The 22,786-nt window shown below is 42.9% G+C and overlaps 1 protein-coding gene across 1 annotated transcript; it reads right to left on the bottom strand.

Annotated features, from left to right (window-relative positions):
* Positions 1 to 692: 692 nt before the first annotated feature.
* MSGN1 (mesogenin 1) lies at positions 693 to 1,228 on the bottom strand. The gene has a single exon (XM_033145406.1). The coding sequence runs from the start codon at positions 1,215 to 1,217 to the stop codon at positions 732 to 734; it is 486 nt and encodes a 161-aa protein (XP_033001297.1). The 5' UTR covers positions 1,218 to 1,228; the 3' UTR covers positions 693 to 731.
* Positions 1,229 to 22,786: the final 21,558 nt, after the last annotated feature.

The raw sequence follows: 22,786 nt of genomic DNA, 5'->3' as shown, positions 1-22,786 counted from the left end.
TTTATGATGTTAGCCACCCTGAGCCCGGCTCTGGCTGGGGAGGGCGGGTACAAATAAAATATATTATTATTATTATTATTATTATTATTATTATTATTATTATTATTATTATTTGACAGCAGGGAAAAAAATTCTAAATAGTAACAACTAAAAAGGATCTCAGATTAGAATTCTGACTCTCTTCAGGGATATAATAAACCCATATGGAAGCAGCTTTTTATTTCAAAGTTGTTTCCTCTCCTCCACCAAAGCTGCTGTAGAAAATGAGTGAAGAAGCATTTCTCCAATTAAAGATACACATCTTTATCCCTGCTGCTAATATAAAGTGCCTACAAACAGCAAAGAGACATGATAGCAAACATACAGGGTTTAAAAAGAAAAAAAAGAAGAAAGAAGAAGTCCACAGATCACCAGCTCAAAAGCATACCTAAGCAGAAGAAATTTGGTCAGCTATAATTAATTAAAAAAAAATTGTTCAGTGGAATCATGATCCTTTGGAAACCACACTTGTCACCATCGTTCCCGACTGAGATCTGGTCCTCCTTTGCCTCCCCCCGATACAAACACGCAACTGTGGGCAGCTCCCTTTAGACCAGCTTGTTTGCAGAGCAACTTCTGGAGAGGTCCACGCTTGCCCGATGATGGAAAGTTAGTTACTCCTTAAAGAAAGAAAAAAACGACTCCCCGCTTTCTCTGTGAGGAAACCTTTCCCAGAGTCTCCCAGGCATCTCCTATACTTGCTTGACGCTGTTCAGCAGGTCTGTGAGCTCGCTGATGTACTTGATGGTGTATTTCAGCGTCTGTATCTTGGTGAGAGGCTGACCCCTTTGGCTGTAGACGGGAGGCAGGTAGTTGCGGAGAGTGTGCAGCGCCTCGGCCAAGGTCCTCATCCTCAGCTTCTCCCTTTCGCTGGCCTTTCTCCTGCGCTGAACGGACATCCTGACTTTGGAGCCCTTGGCGAGGGCTTTGCCCTGACCAGGGCCTGGGAGATAGACGGGTGGAAAGTCCATCAGGCTATAGCTCCTGTCGCTGCTGCTGCTGCTGGCTGCACGGGGCATCTCCATCACAAGGGGACAAGGCGAGGATGCATAGGATTCGAAGGAAGGGGATGGAGAGATGCTCTGGGGAGATGCGCTCTGGCTGAGCTCCAGGGGCCCAGTCTTCCAGTCCCAGGAGGAGAAGTAGGAAGAGTTCTCTGACTCCGCGATCCCTTCCATGATCGCCAAAGCCTGGCCCGATCTGTGGCAAGGGGAAAAGCGGGAGCGATTTCCTGTCAAAGCTGCAAGCAGGCGAAATCTGTGGCCTCCCTGTCTGCGGAGACCCTTTTATGATAGAGGGAAGGGTGGCTGTAAGAAGTGACAAAATGGGAAACGGGGGAGGGGGCCAAGGTGTGTGTTTGGGGGGAGGGGTTCAAAGGAAGGCAAGTGCCAAAATGGAAAATGAACTCCTGGCGGTGTTACTTTCCTCTCTATGACAATTATCAACCTTTGGCTAAAACCCATTTAAGCTAACAGGCCATAGTGAGAAAGAAAAGCGGTGGTGGTTGAGGGGGAGAGATTGTCATCTTGTAGCAAATCCAATTGAGCCTTCTTATCTACATTTAACAGTGTCCTGGGGAATAACTGGCAGTGGGAAAGGAAATATAGAAAACAGGCCGCAGGATCAGCACCTAGGTTCCAATTTTATTTGACTGGATTGGATTTAAAGTGGTAATTTGGCTGACAAGGACACAGCAACAACAAATTCCTGTTACAGACCCTCCCAGTACTCCTATTTTCTGGTTTAGAGAAGTATCCCAGTTTCTGATTTGATCCCAGAATGTCCCGTTTTTCCTTAGGATGTCCCTATTTTAATTGGAGAAATGTTGGAGGGTATGGAGTTATCCGACCCCTGAGTCATCTGAAGGCAGTCCTGCATAGGGAAGGTTTTTTTTTAATGTTTTATTGTGTTTTTATATATGTTGGAAGCTGCCCAGAGTGGAATGGGACGCCCCTATTTTCATTAGAGAAATGTTAGAGGTTATGCTATTGAATAAAATATTCCTCGTGGAATTGCTTCCAATAAAATGCGTTCCACTATGTCACACACCCCACAAATGCAGAGTTGATTCCCCACATTTTACTCCCCAAATATACCAAACTGGGGGGATGGGGAAATGTATTTCAGATTTTTAACATTTGCATTGTTTTAATTCTGGATCTAAACATTCGAAATGTCCATTATGTAGAACATCCCTTAAAAAAAATTATTAAAGATTTTCTTGATTTACAAAGGTAGTGCAATGTCTCGTATTTTTACATATGACATTTTTACAAATCAGTTTTTGTTGTTGAGACATTAGAAAGAAATTCCTTTTAAAACAAAACAAAATAAAAAAAATTCTTCCAGTAGCACCTTAGAGACCAACTAAGTTTTTTCTTGGTATGAGCTTTCGTGTGCATGCACACACCAGAAACAAGCATTAAAAGCCTTCCAGATTATTATAGCCCCTATACAGCACTTACAGCTCCCTGCACAAAACAATACCACAATATGCAAATATATTACCTTTTAGAGGCAATATTGCCTTTTGCCTACCCACCACCACAGAATAGTACAGATGTTCTACTTAGAATAATTTTCTCATATTGGTCTGAATGGCTTGGTAAAATAATGGAATTCTTTCCGCAGGCATTTCGATCAATCTCATTATCTACATTTAGCAGGAATAGTAGTGTCACATTATTTAGACAGAGCTTGGCTGACTCTTTCTAGCGAATGCAGCATAATGGTTTAGGAGACTACAGCCGCTATCCTTTTTACCTGGGAGTAAGTGCCACTGAAGTTAATGGGGCTTACATCTGAGTAGACGTGCATAGTTCTGTACTACAGGTTGGGAAGTCTCTGGTTGGAATTGTGTCTTTGCTATGAGCTCCCTCAGGGCTTCCATTGACCTTTTTCACAGCTCCCCTCATCTGCAATGCAGGTGTGAGAATAATAACTTACCTACCGGAACTGCTGCAAGGATTTTAGATTATTCATTTATTTAGAATACTTCTATCCTGCTTTAGGGGACACAGGTGGCACTGTGGATTAAACCACAGAGCCTAGGGCTTGCTGATCAGAAGGTCGGTGGTTCGAATCTCCGTGACGGGGTGAGCTCCCGGTCCCTGCTGCTGCCCACCTAGCAGTTCGAAAGCACGTCAGTAGATAAATAGGTACCACTCCAGCAGGAAGGTAAACAGCGTTTCCGTGCGCTGCTCTGGTTCGCCAGAAACGGTTTAGTCATGCTGGCCACATGACCCGGAAGCTGTACGCCGGCTCCCTCGGCCAGTAATGCGAGATGAGCGCCACAACCCCAGAGTCGTCCGCGACTGGACCTAATGGTCAGGGGTCCCTTTACCTTTACCTATCCTGCTTTAGAGCCCTGAGAGGCTGTCAAAATGAAACCTTGTACAGGAACAAAAATTACGCCGTCTGCATACACACCATGCATTAAAAGCACCCCACCCAAGAATCCCAGGAATGCTGGGGTAAACCACACTTCCTGGGTTCTCTGGGGGAAAGTAATGTGTTCGTCCTTGTTCCTCCCTAGTGTCAAAACCAGGCAACAGTTCCACCTAAAATCTTCAAAAGTAAGGGAAGGGGTCAGCCAGAACTCAGCAAGCTGATTATGAAAGCATGCTTCCTTTGCTGGCATTTACCAAAAAGCAGCTTTCAAGCTGAAATGCCAGTTATCATCATAATCATCAACACCATCACTACTACTACTACTACTACTAATAATAATAATAAAAATACATGAAACAAATTGTAATTATCTTGATTTTCTATTGAACCCCCCAGAAAGAAGGGCTTTTTTGTTGGCCAGGTTCAATGCAAATCCATAGAACCTCCTATGGGGAAGGTTCTCAGGCAGGGTGGAGGGTGAGAGGACTTGTCCATGCGATGACCACCAGGTGGAAAGCCTTGTTCATATGATATGGTTTTTCACTGCAAACTTTATGACGATCTCCGCCAGCAATTCCTGGACCAGTTCTGTATCCCTAGAAGGAGACCAGAGCGGGAAGTCTTACATTTCCTACTAAAGGGGACTGACCAGGAGCTTACCAAATTAGTAGCTCAATACCTACATTTGCTCTTTTCTCGTCGTAATATTTTGCAGTCGTCTGAGTCATCAGGAGTCCCAGAGACGTGATCGTGGATAGCGGAGTCTTGTCTCTTTTCTCTTCTAACATGGTTTGTGCCACTGTGAAAGTATTAATCCACTTCTGTTTTGTATGTATGTTTGTTTGTTTGATGCCAATAAAAGGTTGACTACTAAAAATAATGTATTTCATTCAGCCATTCCTCTCTGTGTTGCCCTTTTTTAACCATTTTTTAAATTATTTTTTAATTAAATATTCTCTTGGGTTACAAAGCTGCATGCAGCGCCTCTGCTTTCAGTTCATAGATTTCTTTCTACAGATCATTCATATTCGGCGTGAGACGCTGGCATTATAGACAATATAAAGTTGGGGAGGAGAGAGGTGGGAGGAGAGAGCTGGGTGGAGAGAAAGGGGTGGTGGCAAACTTTCATTCTTCTACAAAGTGTTTGTATAGGGTTTGTGTGTCAGCATCACGCAAGCAGCTTCTGTTTCTATTCATTTCATGGTTTTTGTTGGCAGTGAGAGAGATGCGGGGGGGGGGAGGACTGTGTTGCCCTTCTCATACTGAGCAGGTACATACCCTCCAAGATTTCTACAATGAAAATAGGGACACTCCATTCCATAATAATAATTTTACTCTTCATACCCCACCCATCTGACTGGGTTGCCCCAGCCACTCTAGGTGTCTTCCAACATACATTGAAACATAGGTAAAGGTAAAGGGACCCCTGACCATCAGGTCCAGTCGTGTCCGACTCTGGGGTTGCAGCACTCATCTCGCTCTATAGGCCGAGGGAGCCGGTGTTTGTCCGCAGAAGCTTCCGGGTCATGTGGCCAGCATGACAAAGCCGCTTCTGGCAAACCAGAGCAGCGCACGGAAACACCGTTTACCTTCCCGCTGGAGCGGTCCCTATTTATCTACATGCACTTTGACATGCTTTCGAACTGCTAGGTGGGCAGGAGCTGGGACCGAGCAACGGGAGCTCACCCTGTGGCAGGGATTCGAACTGCCGACCTTCTGATCAGCAAGCCCTAAGCTCTGTGGTTTAACACCACCTGGGTCCCGGGGCATTGAAACATAATAAAACATTAAACATTTTTTTTAAAAAAAAAACACCCTTCCCTATGCAGGGCTGCCTCCAATATTAATTCGATGAAAATAGGGACGTGCCTGGCGTGCTCTGGTCCATGGGGTCACGAAGAGTCGGACACGACTGAACGACTGAACAACAACAAAGGAAAAGTGTGACATTCTGGGATCAAATCAGAAATGAGGTCGGCTTCTCTAAATCTGGGACTGTCCCTGGAAAATTGAGACACTTTGGAGGGTTTGCAGGTAGTTTTAGGACACATCAAGGCACCATCATTAACGGAAGCCATGAACTAACTAAGGAAAAAATGTCCTGCAGAATTTAGGCAACTAAAGCATTCTGAATACTCAGAACTGCTGTGTGAGTAATAATGAAGGTGCTGCTGATGTTGATGACCTATTGACCACTGATCGCGTGTCTCTATTTTCCAGGGACATTCCCGGATTTACAGAAACCGTCCTAGTTTCTGATTTGATCCCAGAATGATCCGCTTTTCTTTAGGACACCCCTATTTTCATTGGAGAAATGTTGGGGGGTATTGAGTTATGCGACCCACGAGCCAAGGAGATAAGTAACTCTACAACCTTTAGAAGACATCTGGGCCGCCCAGATACTGTTAGCCCCAAAGGTGGAAAGAGGAAGCAGTCTCAACCAAAGAAGATCGGCAAACTAAGTTAATGGACTAAGCTGAAATGGCAAAATTTACTGGAAAGCTCAGAAATGAAGATGACAAGAAATTTAAAAAAAGAATGGGAAATGTTTATTATGTACTTACATAAGTATTGTAAACAGGTTAATACATTGGCAGGGTTTTAAGAACACTTGTAATTTTAGAGATAATGTAAGAAATTTGAGGTAGGGGGAAAAATGGAGTAGAAATGATATGCAGTTAAGGAACCAGAGGAGGAGGAGTCACGGGATTTGGAGAATACCATTTTATGGATTTGATATTGCTTTTATGTATATTTTCCTTTGTTTGTGGTTGTCGTTGTGTTTGTTGTTGTTTGTTTTTTATTTTTGTTATTTCTGTTGGAAATTTAATTAAAATATTATTTTTTAAAAATAGAAGACATCTGAAGGCAGCCCTGTATAAAGAAGTATCTGAAGAAGTGTGCATGCACACGAAAGCTCATACCAAGAACAAACTTAGCTGGTCTCTAAGGTGCTACTGGAAGGAATTTTTTTATTTTTTATTTTGTTCTTATAAAGAAGTTTTATTTTTAATGTTTAATGTTTTATTATGCTTTTAAAAAATATTTTGGAAGCCGCCCAGAGTGGCTGGGGCAACCCAATCAGGTGTGTGTGTGTGTGTGTGTGTAAATAATAAAATTATTATTATTTATTATTATGGAATAAGATGTTCCTACTTTCATTGGAGAAATGTTGGAGGTCATATATTCCTTGGACTGCAGGCAGTGGAGGGCAAGAGTTAATCTCAATGGCACAGGCTTCTCAGAACTCCTCTTGAATTGTGATAGCAAGCTATAAGCCAAAATAGATGAACTAATTAAAATCTGAGCATTTGGGGTTGTGGTTATTAAACTTTGATTGCTGTTTTATATGGACGCAGAGACAAAGCGTTCCTGAAATTATAGGCCTCATTTGGCTTTTCTAGTGAACATGAAGCAAAATGTACATATAAAAGCCTGCAGAAGAATGTGGAAGCCTGGACAATTCACACAGAGGAATTGTCTTGATACCTTTTTCTGCTGTGAATGCAGGGCACTAGGTGGTCACTTAAAGAAATCAGCCCTGAGTGCTCACTAGAAGGACAGATCCTGAAGTTGAGGCTCCAGTACTTTGGCCACCTCATGAGAAGGGAAGACTCCCTAGAAAAGACCCTGATGTTGGGAAAGATGGAGGGCACAAGGAGAAAGGGACGACAGAGGATGAGATGGTTGGACAGTGTTCTCGAAGCTACTAACATGAGTTTGGCCAAACTGCAAGAGGCAGTGAAGGATAGGCGTGCCTGGCGTGCTCTGGTCCATGGGGTCACGAAGAGTCGGACACAACTGAACGACTGAACAACAACAACAGGTGGTCACTAGGTGCAGGCTGAGGGCAAGCTGAAGTTAGTGAGTTGGTGTCTATTCACCTGAATGGCCCACCTTCACTTATGGTTAGATACATGAAGTCTAACCTGGTATGAGGTAGCTTCATACTCCCTAAGAAGTGCTTGTTGTACTAGAAATGGAGGATAAAGAAGATCAGTTAATTGAGTTGTGGGAAAATGAGACAACAGGGCAGATAGATAGTCAAAGCTGGGGGGGAAACATGGGAGAAATGTATGTTGGAAATTTTGTTTATAAGAATAAAGAAAATTACCCTGTATTATAAATAAATTTGGAGATGGTATTAACACCAGTCAGATTAGATCAAATAAACAAGGAATATTCAGTGTTACGTTGGAGGGGATGCCAGGAAACAGGGAATTATGTTCACATGTGGTGGGGGGTGTAAACATGTACAATTTTTTTTGGCAAAGGGTTTTTAAGGAGATAACAGAAATCACTAGCTTAAAGCTCATCGAAAGTCCAGAGGTAGCATTATTATCAATTTACGATGGGGTGGAAGGTTCACAGGCTATTAAGGACTTGCTCGCAAATTTATTGACAGCTGCATGAGTTATTACAGATAAGAAGTGGGAGGGGCAAGCAGAATATAAAATGGAAGAATGGTGTAAATAGGTGTGGTATATAGCTATTAATGATAAATTAACATGTGCCATTAAGGTAAGACGGGGAATATGCAGGAGAAATGATTTTGAGGAAATATAGAGGTTGTTTGTAGAATTTGTACAGTGGTACCTCTGGTTATGTACTTAATTCGTTCCGGAGGTCCGTTCTTTACCTGAAACTGTTCTTAACCTGAAGCACCACTTTAGCTAATGGGGCCTCCCGCTGCCGCTGCGCCACCAGAGCACGATTTCTGTTCTTATCCTGAAGCAAAGTTCTTAACCTGGGTTAGCGGAGTATGTAACCTGAAGCGTATGTAACCTGAAGCGTATGTAACCTGAAGCGTATGTAACCTGAGGTACCACTGTACTGTTAAAATGGAAAGGGGTCAAACCATCGCAAGAGGTGCTGAAAATTTGGGAGGTTGGATAGTTATAATGGAATGGTCTTGGTGGTGGGGTGCACATTTTTATTCTTATTTATTTATAATTATTACTTTGTAAAAAATAATAAAGAAAAAGAAAAGAAAAGTGCTTGAGAAAAATGATCTAATCCTTGCCATAACATTCTCTTTCACTGTCGGTGTTAGGAAAGACCAAGAAACAGACTCATTCCATTTTCCTGCGACTAATGGGGTTTTAATATATAATATCTACGTAGAATTCATGTTGGGGGGGTGTCTAAATTTTATTCCACTTCATAAAAATCGGGGCAGGGAGGGGAAAGACCCTTTCGGTCACTCAGTAATCTCATAATGTTAAAGGTTTTCGAGCTATGGAACTCATATTGTAGGCGTACATTTCCTGCCTGAGTGATAGGTTTTTTTTTATCACTCCAACAATTTATTCAGCAATTTGAAGCCAAGCAACATTCAATCTTCAATCGGTCAAAGGAGCCGTGGACTCAAAAAGGTTGAAACCCTCTGCCTTGGACCGATGAATGTCTCAGGGTCATGTGTGAAGCAGCCCCAGAATCTGATTTGCCCACAACCATGCAGGTTAGGTTTCTTGATCTCACTGGTGCCTCGCAAGGCGGTGTCCTCTGGTCACACACTAGCAAGATCAGGGCCAATATGGCATATCTGAGAACCTCCCATGTGAACATTTGATCTCCCCAGAAGTGGCAATCTCAACTGACTGAGATGTGACAGCAACTTCCCAATTCATAAGACAACTGGCCTCAAATCAACCGGCTTCCTAGATGAAAACAGTCTCATGTGCCGAATTTACACCTACTCACCTTTAAGTACAACTTTATGACTTGGCATTTTCCAGCTGATATTGAGGAGGGTCTCTTTAATGCCCCTGTTAACAGAAGTTGAAAGGAGATGGTGCCGTGTGGTTGGTCTTCTTTAATGTCCGCTTCTCTTTTTAAACTGACGGAAAAGGGTAAGAAATAGTACAGAGTGCAGGCTTGTTATTATTTGAACAGAGAAGCGTGAAGTTTCCTCCCCGTCAAAATGTAGACTTTTTCCAAGCACAATTTCAACAAAGAAATCCGAAGACGAAATATTGCGTCTCTGATTTCAAGACCTAAAATTCAGTATAAACACTTAATCATCAGCTTTCATGCTTCACGAAATAGCTTCAATTCCTCCCCCGCCCCGATCTTTGAAACACACACTCAGAAGTAAGCCCTGCAGAGTTCAGTATGTATTGTATAGGGTTTCGAATGTAGCAATCCTGTCTCCTTCACTTGCCTTTACATAACTGGAATACTTGCTGAAGTGAGCTGATGAATAGTCTGAAATTTTATTTTGTATGAATGGTACGCATAGCTGTCTTTTGATAAGTAAGTTATCATTTCAGTTTTTGCACAAATGTAAACAGGATGACGTTACAGGAATTCAAGGCCATGGCAGTACCTCAGTACAGATCAGCTCAGATCTGGTTTGCATTACCATTTTGTAATGGCAACGTTTAGCTGTTAACTGGCATGTCTGTGTCATCAAAGATCTAACACCCCAGCTAGAAGATTCATATCACCCCCTGTCACCTCAAATGTCCATCCTTTTCATTTCAGCTTTTATTTAATAATAATATTATACATCAATCTTAGTTTGCATTAAGCAGAGGGTTTACACGACTGCAAATTAAAGCCAATTTTCTTATTACAACTAAAACAGGCATTTAGACTGATTAATGGAATTGGTAATATTATGGAAAATACATTAATAATACAACCAAGAAAGCCATCATTAGGGAGACTGAATGAGATACCATACAATGTATTTAATCATGGGGCAAGGGCAGGGGATTTGTTGACAGCGGCTCAGATATTGATATCTAAATATTAAAGTAACAACAAATCCTTAAGGGAATGGATATGAATGCATAAATTATCATTAAAAAATGCAGCTCCATTATAGTGGAGTCAGTTTACCTGTTTACCAAATGGTGAGAAAGGATGTGAATGCCCATGGTAGCCAGTTCTTGAAATCCACTCTGCCAATTTGCAGGAATTAACGCTGGTGTGTGTGGGGAGCTTTGGTTCCTCCAGATGTTGCTGGAACTACAACTCCCAACCACCCCTGGCTGTCGGCCATGTTTTCTGGGGGTGATGGGAGGGGTCATTCAGCAACATCTGGAGGGCCAAAGCTTCCCTTGGATTAATGAGAAACGCCCCCACACAGATCCTACATGCAAGTTTTCCCTGCTGAATGTGCTTGGTATACAATATGGTGGGGAAGTTGCAGTACGAGTAGGAATCTGATCTCCCTTCTTGTCTTTTAGGCATAGACTGATGCCTTTGCATACAATATTGCTCTGTATCTCAGTTCTCCCTAATGCAAAAAATTGCCACTATTTTATGCTGATGAGCGTGTACGAAAAACAAACAAAATGCAAGCTCTACTCTCCGCACAACCTCTGGCGGCTACCGCCATATACAGTAAATGAGGAATTTGTGTTCCAAAACGCACTCTCCTATTGCCATCAAAGTTTTTTACCCTGACATTTCATTTTTATAAAGCGTATGCTCAGAATAACAATCATCTCCCATTGTTTTCTTTTCTGCAATCTTGTCAGATGTGGAAGCTACATGACAAGCTGTTCGGAGCTTTGTAGAGAAGCAGCTTTCCCAAACCCGTCCATAACTTTTTAAAAAATGAAAGAATCAGCCTTCCAAAACAGATCTGATAATTATTTTTAAAATGTATTTTCCAAGCATGATCTAGGACATTTCCTCTCCCTCCCTTCTCCCAGCCCCCTAAAATGATGCTGAAATATGAAATACTGCCATTGCAACAGGAGCTTCTGTGGTGTTAGAAATGCAGGCTTGGTTCGTTCATAAGCCGGTGATTGATCTGCTAAAATTATTTACCGGTAATGAGTTGACAGCCCCAGTCAAAACATTATCAGAATCCTTCTCAGAAGGTTCTGTGGTGATAGATTTCCAAGGTCAGTTCATAGAAGAGAATGATGATTGACAAGACAGATTTTCACACTCAGAACCTCCTGCAATGTCTGCATTGGTTTTGGAATCAGATGGGAGACTCTAATGCATAAAACAACAATGACATCCTTGGCCCATCTGCTATGCTAGAGGCTGCTGTGATTCCTGTAATCCTGGTACCATTTGTCAGGCAGGAGCCTGAATGCACTGCCAAAATCTGGGTTGATACCTGAGTTTTGGTCTCATGCCTAGAGGTTGCACACAAATGACTCGTTGCGCAGAGAAACCTGGGGCAGTTGCATTTAAATCGGCAGCTCTGTTGTTAATATACCTGGAACTAGATTCACCACGAAATGCAATTCACTAATGCCAGTATTGGCAGCTGTGGGGGAAGACGCAGATGAAAAACAGCTTGGCTCAACTCTAATTCTTTGACTTGATCTGCCAGGCTCTGCCGCACATATTTATCAGACCATGGCAGGCAATCATAGCTCTCTTATTCACTAAAGGTTAGAAGTGAAACCACACAGACAGATGCATCAGTCTTCCGGAGATCAAAATTAGTGATGGAAATGTCCTGGAGGCAGAACTGGAAGGGACTTCTGCTAAAAAGTGAAGGAGCTTTGGGTGCTGTGTGACTAAATAGACCGGAAATTGAAGCAGAAGGACCATAGGTCTTTTTGCTTTGAATGCCGAAGCCCCCCATATTTGATCCTTGCAATCTTCTAGTGGAGCTGTGGGAGAGACCTCTGTCTGAAATCCTTCAGGACCACGGACAGTAACATGAAGACAATACTGTACTGATCTGGAAGGATCATTGTTCAGACTCAGCATAAGGCAACTTTCTATGCTCACAACAGCAGTACTAACTAGCATGAAATTTGGCCCCAACCTTCCTACAAACCATCAAACAAATATACTCCCAAGCCTCAGCAAAATGCAGAATTAATAATATGGACTCAAATACAATAGCAATCCAAAGAGGCACAAAACAAGGATGCCCACTATCTCCCCTCCTATTTATCCTGGCGCTGGAACCCCTAGCAATCCGAATCCGAGCAGCCACAGACATCAAGGGGGTGGAAATAAAAGGCAGAACCTATAAATTAGGACTTTTTTTGCAGATGACCTAATGGTCACAACACCAGATCCCTTAAACACAGCACCCTCCCTAATCAGAGAACTCAACACATTTGCAACGGTGTCGGGCCTACAAGTAAATTTTGCAAAATTGGAAGCCATGTGCTTCAATACCCCCCCCCCCACATCCAAAGAGAACTCACCAACACACCAAGATAAAACTCTGTCACACTAAGTTCAGATATCTAGGGGTACAAATAATAAAAAACCTCAACAAATTATACCTCCACAACTACAAACCCCTATGGCAGCAAATAAACAAAGACTTAAAGAGATGGAGCAACATGAATTCCACTCTCTCTGACAAAATAGCCATGATCAAAATGATCACCCTTCCAAAACTAACCTACCTGTTCTAAACCCTCCCAATCTGGATTCCCCCAAACCAACTCCACATATGACAGAGAAAACTACACTGTTTTATCTTCTCACATAAAAAAAGAATAAGCACCAAATACCTGCACCTCCCCACCTCAGAAGGAGGATGGGGAATCCCCAACATAGAAGCATACTACAGTGCCAACCAAATATGTCATATAATCCCATATATACTAGAAGACGAGACAAAACAATGGATACACCTAGAAAGGGACACAATTGAAAATATCTGCACCACAGCATACCCACTCCTCCCAAACAAACTGAGAAAAATCCCCACAACACTTAACAGGTACACACAAACCATGTTCAAAGCATGGAAAACAGAAACAGGCAAACTATCCCCAACCCCATCCCCACTAATTCCCCTGGCCTACCATCCACTATTCCACCATGCAGCACAAAACCTCCAAACAAAAACCTGGCAATCCAAAGGCCTATATCACCTAATAGACTTTTATAAAAATAACAAACCTCTGTCAACACAAGAAATACAGGACAAATTAGAAGACACCCAAATGCCCTGGTTAACACAACACCAATAACATGTTCTATTAAACAATCTAGCAGTAAAATCAGCAGCAACTAGACCCCTGACAACCTTCGAAAACCTCATCCTAATGACAAAGAGACATGGCAGAGGGATGGTATCTGCAATATGCAAAATACTACTCAAGAACTCCACGAGCTCCCTAGACACAATAAAAAAAACAATGGGAGGGTGACATAGGATACGAAATCAACCCCACCCAATGGACCAGAATGTGGTCTAAACCCCCCTTTAAATCCATATCAACAAAAAAAGAGAACTCACCCTAAAACTAACCTACAGGTGCTATCTAACGTCACGAAAATTAGCACTAATACGCCCAGGAACCTCACCAAAATGCTGGAGAGGGTGCACCTCCACAGGCACATACTTCCACATGTGGTGGGAGTGCCCCAAAATCCAACCATTCTGGACAACATCCATACGAGAAATATGTAAAATAACCAAGCAAGTGCTAGAAATCACCACAGAATTGGTCTTACTAAACATTTTCCAAGACAATAATGCCCACTTACAACACAAAGAACTCATAATCCATCTACTCTCAGCAGCCAGAAACATCATAACCAGACACTGGAAAGACCTGTCAGGAGTAAGCTTGGACCAATGGTACCAAGTAGTATGGGAAACAGCCCTACTAGAAAAACTAACCAGTAACCTGAAACTGACACGGGGACAAACAGAAGAAGACACATTCACCCCGGTATGGTTCCCCTTCATCACACACACAGCCCAACAAGACAATGACAAAAATCTGCCGACAGCATACAAATCAATATGGCTAACCTGATCAAAAACACTCACCCACCCCACTCACACAGGAAACCAAAGACCACCACAGCCAACCACAAATGAACAATCACACCCTACGCCAATCCCGACCTCTCTCACCGCCAAAGGAGCACAAGCGAACAACAGAGAACCTGCACAAACAACGCTGACACCAAACCCTACATATATTAAGGAAAATAGAAACATCATCACCCCACCCACCCCCCCACGCCACCCACCTCTTTCCCCCTTCTCTCCCTAATGTCTCAAGAACATGGAAAAAATATGAGAGAGACACTGCACACACTTTTGTAAATCAAGAAAATCTTGAAGAAGAAGAGGAGAGAAGAGGAAGAGGAAGAGGAAGAAGAAGAAGAAGAAGAAGAAGAAGAAGAAGAAAAGAAGAAGAAGAAGAAGAAGATAGCTACAGTACCATAATGTTAGAACGTGTGGGTTTGTGCTCTGGGCCAGTCTTCCTCCAAAAGTTTTGGACTACAACTCCCATCACCCCCAACCAGAATGGCTTATAGTGAGGGATGATGGAGTTGTAGTCCAACCAGGTTTGGAAAATCATGGTTGACATCACTACTAGTCAGCTGATTTGTTTGCTATAAATCAGATTAAGCTTGCAGCCTTATTACCTGGGAGTAAGCAACATTAACATACGGAGACTTCCTTCTGAGTATACAGTTGTGCTATAAAGCCCACAATCCTCTTCACATATTGTTGAGCAAAGAATGACATTTCCAGGTAAATATGTTTAGGATCTGGCTATGAAAGGTTGATCTAGGTTTTCCTTGATGTTCCTAAGAAGAGCTGATCTCTTCACCTGTTGTTTTTTTAAAAAAAACAAAAAAAACCAAACAGGGATGCAGGCTGGTGGTTAAAAGATCAAAGACTATAAATGTGTCAAACTCTGAAATGCAAATCACCTGCCACAAAGTTGAAGGGGCAATTCCTGCATTGACACTTTAGTGTCAAAGGCTCCAATTAGGTTGAACTGATGGAAAAGAAAAGGCCAAAGACAACATATTTATCGCCTATTCGGATTTGTTATCTCCCCAGTTGAGTTGGACAATGGCATGAAAGTCTATCATTCGGAATTATCTGTCCCTAAATTTGTCAAGTGACCTATCCATTCATGGTGAAGTTGCATACAATTGCTGAAGAGAGACTGGGGCCTGTGGGGAAACCACAACTGGAAATAAAGCAGCAAAGAAAAATATGTCTCTTATACTTTGATATTCCATATTTCTCCAAAGGCATTGACTCATCATGAAGATTTTTGATCTGGCATTTTTAGATGCTCCTGATGTATATAACTTTCTGTGTGTGGTAACTTACATTTCATAGGTAGCTGGAAAGTGTTTCTGCTATATTTCTATCAGCTTAACATTATACGCCAATTTTACCAGGAAATATTTGGCAGCCCTCCCATGTGTTGAAAGAACGCATGGGGGATTATAGTGTTGTGCCAACATCCCTGCCATGGAAATGTTTCTCTGCCACCTGTGTGGGAAAGGCCGTTATTCAATTCCTATTCCTGGGAACTTAAAAATCTGCCTTATATGGAGTCAGTGTTAGCAATACAGTGGTACCTCTGGTTACAAACTTAATTCGTTCTGGAGGTCCGTTCTTAACCTGGAACCGTTCTTAACCTGAGGTACCACTTTAGTTAATGGGGCCTCCTGCCGCCGCCCGATTTCTGTTCTCATCCTGAGGTAAAGTTCTTAATCCAAGGTACTACTTCCGGGTTAGCGGAGTCTGTAACCTGAAGTGTTTGTAACCAGAGGTGTTTGTAACCCGAGGTACCACTGTAGTGGGCCCAGTGATCAAGAAGGCAGTTTCTGTGTGCGTTGTAGAGGGAAGTGGGGGGCAGATGGGGCTCGTCCACCTGGGAAGGTAGCCCATCCAGCAGAAGGGAAACTCTGATCCTAAACCTTGGCTGCTCTGTGGGGTATCTTTGGGAGAAGAAAAGGATAAGGAGTAAACCCTACACAAATCCAGAGTGGACTCTTGTAGGCATCCTTCTGGCAACTCCTGCAGCCCAACTGATGCCAAACATATTGCTCTGCTTTCCTCAGGACCACATCAGCGACACCACCTGGGCAGCCCAGGACTTCCATACACACTTCCTAGGGAGGTCACTTGGATGCTGTTAACACAGCTGAATGACTTCAGCCCCGGAGACGCAATCCATTGCCAACAACAACACTGACTGGTTGCATCTTTCCAGAGTTTCAGGCAGGAACCCTTCCCAGCTCTACTCAGAGACAACAGGGATTCAATCTGGGACTTTCTGTGGACAAAGCACTACCACTGGAGCTACAGACAGTCAGCCCCCTGCCCTACATCCAATCTCCTCCAGGCAAAGAGGAACCTGACCCAACCAGACTCCCTCTCCATATGGAGCAGCTCTACCTATGCATCAAACCCAATGGGAAGTGCATTGGTGGGACCGGAACGTGGGTGGCACCGTGGTCTAAACCACTGAGCCTCTTGGGCTTGCCGATTGCAAGGTCAGCGGTTTGAATCATCACAACGGAGTGAGCTTCCGTTGCTCTGTCCCAGCTCCCGCCAACCTAGCAGTTCAAAAGCACACCAGTGCAAGTAGTTAAATAGACACTGCTGTGGCGGGAAGGTAAACGGAATTTCCGTGTGCTCTTGTTTCCATCACAGTGTCCTTTTGCGCCAGAAGCGGTTTAGTCCTGCTGGCCACATGACCCCGAAAGCTGTCTGTGGACAAACGCTGGCTCCCTTGACCTGAAAGCGAGATCAATGCCACAACCCCATTAACCGTTCAGGGGTCCTTTACCTTTAGTAATTCTGTATTTTCTTTAGCTCTGTGTTGTCACCCACTGGCAAATGCGAAGAGAGGTCAATCAGCAACTAATTAGCTATCTTACAAACATTTCCCCCTAAAAAATAAAAATAGGGAAACTACTGTAACCAGGAAGCTGCCTTGCGTACCTCCAAGAAACAATAATTATTCTTGTTTTATTGAAAGGGTTGACTGCATTGTGTTGAAGCAGAAAATGAAAACCACACTCATTTATTGAAAGAGAATTTTAAATCTCTTTAGAAAGAATTTTCTAACTGGCTCCTCTTTCCTATCTTGAAGCCCGTCTCTGAAAACTTTAGCATTAGCACTTTTAGGATAAAATGCAGACAGCTCACAGTGAGAAAGATTAATGGGAGCTGTTATCACGAGTCAAGGTAAAAATCTTTTCATGTCTAAGGAGGTGTTGAAGCTCTGCTATTTTACATCAGCAGATGAAAGGAAGCTGCAGTTAGCAATATTACTAGATCTGTTATAGGCTAAGTGCTACTGGTGAAATAATAAAACTCAGTGGTAGATTTAGCACTTTGCCCTTCAGGAAGGAAAACACATCTTATTTCTAACACTGTCTCAATGTGCAGTGCAGCTTTCTATGCTAGTTTCTAAACACAGCCTCCCTTTGTGTCAAAGAGAGTGTTGATCCACTACACACACACACAACCCATAAATCTTCCTGTTAAAAAGAAAGGTCATCTAGATTTGATAAGAATTTAATCTAGAGTCTTGCTTGGGGAAACAAGGTTTTGGAAGCAGTTTCCAGAAAGTAGTTATGTACAGTCCCCAACCCACCCCCCTTAAGTCTAGTGGCACTTTTAAATACCTTCACATTCCTGTTCTTTTCCCCTTCCAAGGAAGGTTCTTCTGGAAAGACATCCCTTTTAAGGCTACAACATGTAATGATGGATTTTGTAACGCACATTTCCTGCAATATAGCTACTAAGGAATGTGAAAAGCAGTCTAGCACCTGGATATTAAACTGAGTTGCCTTTCAGCACATCAAAGGTAACATCTACAACAGCTCAGGTTCTGGGAAGCTTTTCATGTTTCACTTGTTTAAGCACAGTAGACATTTCCCTAGCTACAGGCACAAGAAAACTTCTTGTGCAGTTTGATACCGACTCCTAACAGATCAATGACACTATAAAGACTTGAACAGCTCAGGACTGCAATACCTCAAGGACCGCTTCTTTCCATATGAACCTACCCAGACCCTGAGATCATCTTCTGAGGCCCTTCTTTGTGTGCCTCCTTCTTGAGAGGTCCAGAGGGTGGCAACATGAGAACGGGCAGTGGCTCCCCATCCGTGGAATGCTCTCCCCAGGAAAGTTCACCTGGCACCTTCAGTATTTAGGCGCCAGGCAAAAAGGTTCCTTTTTAACCAGGCCTTTGGTTGATCTGATTGACATCCAATGCCCTTTTAAAATGTGTTGGGGTTAAACATGGATTTGATAACGGAGTGGGGAAATACTGTAACAGATTAAAAGCCATATAAGCAGACTTAGTAGTGTCAGTTGAGAGTAGTGTCAGTTCAGTGCTGGTGGTTGCTAGGTTACGGAGGTCCTTGTGACACGCCCTTCATTGTGACACCTCCCTCTGCTGGCTCCTTGGTCGCTAGGGCTCTAGAGGCATAGAGATCTCCTTTGGTTTGATCATTCAGCCAGTGAGAGAGACAGTGGATGGAGATGTAAGTAGACTTTCTCATCAGCATCTGCATTCTGTCCTGATAATGCTCCATGGCAGTCTTAGGGAACATTTGAAAGATTAAGATCAGGAATAATTTAAATGCTACAGCCAGCCCTTCTGGGCATCTGTATGACTCCACCCACTGTTTTGTAACCGTGAAGGGAAGTGACTGTGGGTTCTGCTTACACTTTAGGAAAAGGAAAACTAATAAGATGTCATGCCTTGGAAAAGGGTGTTCTATTTAGGCTAGTGACACAAGAGTCACTTGATAACTCGCCATGGGAGCATTAAGCATGCCCTCTGGAGAGGGCAAAGTCTTGCATTGTCTTCCTCCCCTTCCTGCCTCCCAGGGCCAATCTTTCAAAGGACAGCCAAGGCACAAAACCCTTCAACACGCTGATGTTTCTTCTATAGTAATATTAGTATGTGGTATTTGATGTTTCCCTTTTAAACATCCCTTCTCCACACTAAGCAAACCCACCTCTTTCAATGAGATGATGAGAATTGCCTTATAATATCCAGAGGGCGCTATTCTGGCTACAGTATTCAAGCACTCTCTTCACAGGATACCCATAATGATATGCCTAGGAAAGTGAATCCATCTTGAGCTTTGAGTCGTGAATGCCCAAACCAGTTTAGGGAAGTAGATCAGGAGAGTACTGCGTGTCCCATTTCTCACATTTTAACAGGCCTTCTCTGCAGTGGCTCCCCGTCTGTAGAATGCTCTCCCCAGGGAAGTTCACCTGGCGCCTTCATTATACACCTTTAGGTGCCAGGCAAAAACGTTAACCAGGCCTTTGGTTGATCTGTTTGACACCCTATGTCCTTTTAAAATGCGGCTTTTTTGGGGGGGGGGTTGTTGTTTTTGTTCTGATTATATATGTTGTGATCTTTTCTGTGAACTGCCCTGAGACCTCTGGGAATAGGGTGGTATATTAATAATAATAATGATGATGATGATACAGCACGAGTCTAGACACGTCTGCTCAAAAGTAAGTCCCATTGAGTTCAGCAGGATTTACTTCCTGGTAAATGCCCATAGAATTGTAGCTTTAAGCTTAGTTTTCACTATAATGTGGTAACGTCTCACTGATTCAACCCTAAGTATGCAGAGGACTATAGTCTGAGATCTGAGAGGAAAGCTGTAGTAAGGCTTATAGGAGAATGAAACTTGCATGCATTGCTAGATATATATACTGATCTGCTAACGCGAAACAGCCAATTTTATTAAGGCATGGCAAGGCTTTATCAGCGCCCTCCATAGTTGTTACAGTGCTAAGAATCCCAGCATTTATTTGAAGAAATAGGATTGTAGGCTATGGCAAAACCCTAAAAGAACAGGGCACATTTACACCGCAAACAGAAATCCATTACCTATAATACCTTCTCTAACAGACCCTGTAATATTCAGTTTTACGAGAAAATGTTATCCCTTCTTAAGATTCCTTGGGAACAGGGTAAACCATGTTGGGCTAAGCTGCTTTCAGGCTTTTATATTAACATTTGCAGTGTGCTTTGTGCCACAACCTGGGTAATGAATATAATTTCAGAGAGAAGGTTTAAGAAGTGTCAAGTTCTTAAATTTCCTTCACAGCTTTGTCACGTTTCTGACCAATAAGACGAACTAACTTGCGCATATAGCAAAAGACGGAAACAGAAGACAACTTGGATACAGGCATCTGAAATAACATGTATTTTTATTTGAAACTTGTGAACTACACAGCCAAACATTAACGGCAGGTCTGTTGGCCCGACAGCAGTGCGATTTGCCACAGCAGATAAAATTCACTATTCTAAGCTGAGCAGAATTCTGCATGGCAAGACTCTTCTCAATAACACACAAGTGGCAGAAGGCTTGAGATGCTTCCACTCATGAGATACTTTGTGCTGGAAAAGGAGCACTTAGGATGGGATGTAGTGGCATGTCTATAGGTTAAAACGCCATGCAATTCTCCCACCTTAAAAAACAATAATCAGGTAGCAAACTTTACAGCAACCCCCTGAGAAATATGTATTGCCTCAGTTCCTCCATAACCTGTGGTTTGCGGCTAGAGATCTGGAACCAGAGATTTTTTGTTGGTGGGAAGAGTACAATGGACGTAGCAACGCTTGTTCCAGGTAAATATGAGTTAACAGTGCACTATAAGTTCTTCTGCACAACATTTCACCATTAATTCTGTTTGGGACAACTGGGTTGGCTGGGGCTGATAGGAATTGCAGGAAAACCACAGATTAGCCACCCCTGCATTTATACACAAGGTTTATACAATTACATAATGCTTATAAGGCTGCAGTCAGGCAGTTAAGCCCACAGATTGTCACAGATTTCAGACACTTCTCTGGGCTGCAATTCTACACCCACTTACCTGGGAGCAAACCCCATTAAACACAATGGGACTTAATTTTGAGTAGACGTGTACAGAATTGCAGTGTAGGATAAGGCGTGCAATCCTAGGGACACTAATATGAAAAGGAAGCTCAGCTGAAATCAATAGGATTTGCTTCCTGGCAAATGCACTTAGGACTCCAGTATAAAGAAGCAAAATACTTTAATCATCCAAAGGGTTGAGGTGTTCGTCTATTACATAATACTGCCCAGATTTAATTTAGGCTTTGATTTAAGCTCATGGCCGGAGGTGAACTGCCATTCTTTTTGATGTTTAATTCAAAGGCTTTTGGCTCCAGAGCTCACAAAATCAAAAGAAAGGGCACAGTATTGATGTGGTAAATATATAATGCCAACATATGACACTGATCCATTGACTTGCTGCTGATATACTTGTAGTATACACTTTCCAGGGAAAGATACTGCACAGCAGTAAATTCAGCTGAGCTACAGTATGCTGCGAGACTAAAAGGGTTGACTATAAGTGAGTAGAAGAAGAAGAAGAGTTTGGATTTGATATCCCGCTTTTCACTACCCGAAGGAGTCTCAAAGCAGCTAACATTCTCATTTCCCTTCCTCCCCCACAACAAACACTCTGTGAGGTGAGTGGGGCTGAGAGACTTCACAGAAGTGTGACTAGCCCAAGGTCACCCAGCAGCTACATGGGGAGGAGCGGAGACACGAACCCGGTTCCCCAGATTATGAGTCTACTGCTCTTAACCACTACACCACACTGGCTCTCAGCTACAGCTGCATTTAGCTGAACTTGGAGAAAGGGGAAAAAGGCACTGCATGAATGGGATTGTTTGTGCTCTGGTATGACAAGCACAGAATGATCAAGATGCCACTGACTGTTTGCATTAAAGTTGCCTGAACACTGACATCTCACTTTCTTCCAACACTCTCCCAGCTTCCAACTATGAACAGAGCAGACTGCATCTTTACAGAGCTGGGGATTGTCATGATTACTGAAGGCATTATATCTGGTTTACCCATGCGGAGGAATGCAGTGATGTATTCTGAAGCGGTACAACCTATGTCCTTTCTCCCTAAGTTAAGAACTCACTGCAAATAGAAAACTAACATAACAGGCAAAGGGATAGGCAAGATTTCATTCTCCTTGATGTGCTGGGCTTTTTTTAAAAAAATTTTTTTGCAGGGAGTTTCTTCTTCTTTCTTTATTTAAACAATTTCTATACTGCTCAACTACAACCACCTCTGAGCGGTTTACAAGGATAAAATACAAAAAGTAAAAATCAGTTAAAACTATAAAAATCAAACGTCAGTTTAAAATGGCTGCTGGAATGGAAGGCTCCACAGTAGGGGTTGGAAATTCAGCAAGGAAGGGGCCTGTCTGATCTCAAATGGAAGGGAGGTCCATAAAAACTGGGCCCACAATATTAAATGCATGGTCCCTGGTGTCTACGAGCTGTGCATCTGAGCCACGGGGGACCACGACTCCCTCAAAGATCCCAGTGATTGGGCACGGATATAAGGGATCGGGAGGTCCCTGGGGTTATCGTGGACCCAAGTTGTTAAGGGACTTGCAAATTAATACAAGGACCTTGAATCTGGCTTGGTAGTGTATGGGCAGGCAGTACAAACTTTTGAGGAACGGTTATGGGCTGGTGATAAGACTTTCCCCATCAAAAGTCTAGTCACAGCCTTTTGCGCCACTTCTAGACCAGCCGCAAGGATAACCCCACATAGAACACATTGCAATAACTGAGTATTGAGGTTCTTACACGGGGCA

This window comes from Lacerta agilis, chromosome 3, assembly GCF_009819535.1.
Source record: "Lacerta agilis isolate rLacAgi1 chromosome 3, rLacAgi1.pri, whole genome shotgun sequence".
Taxonomy (NCBI): domain Eukaryota; kingdom Metazoa; phylum Chordata; class Lepidosauria; order Squamata; family Lacertidae; genus Lacerta; species Lacerta agilis.
Note: the sequence above shows the minus strand (reverse complement) of the source record. Positions and strands in the feature narration are given on the sequence as shown.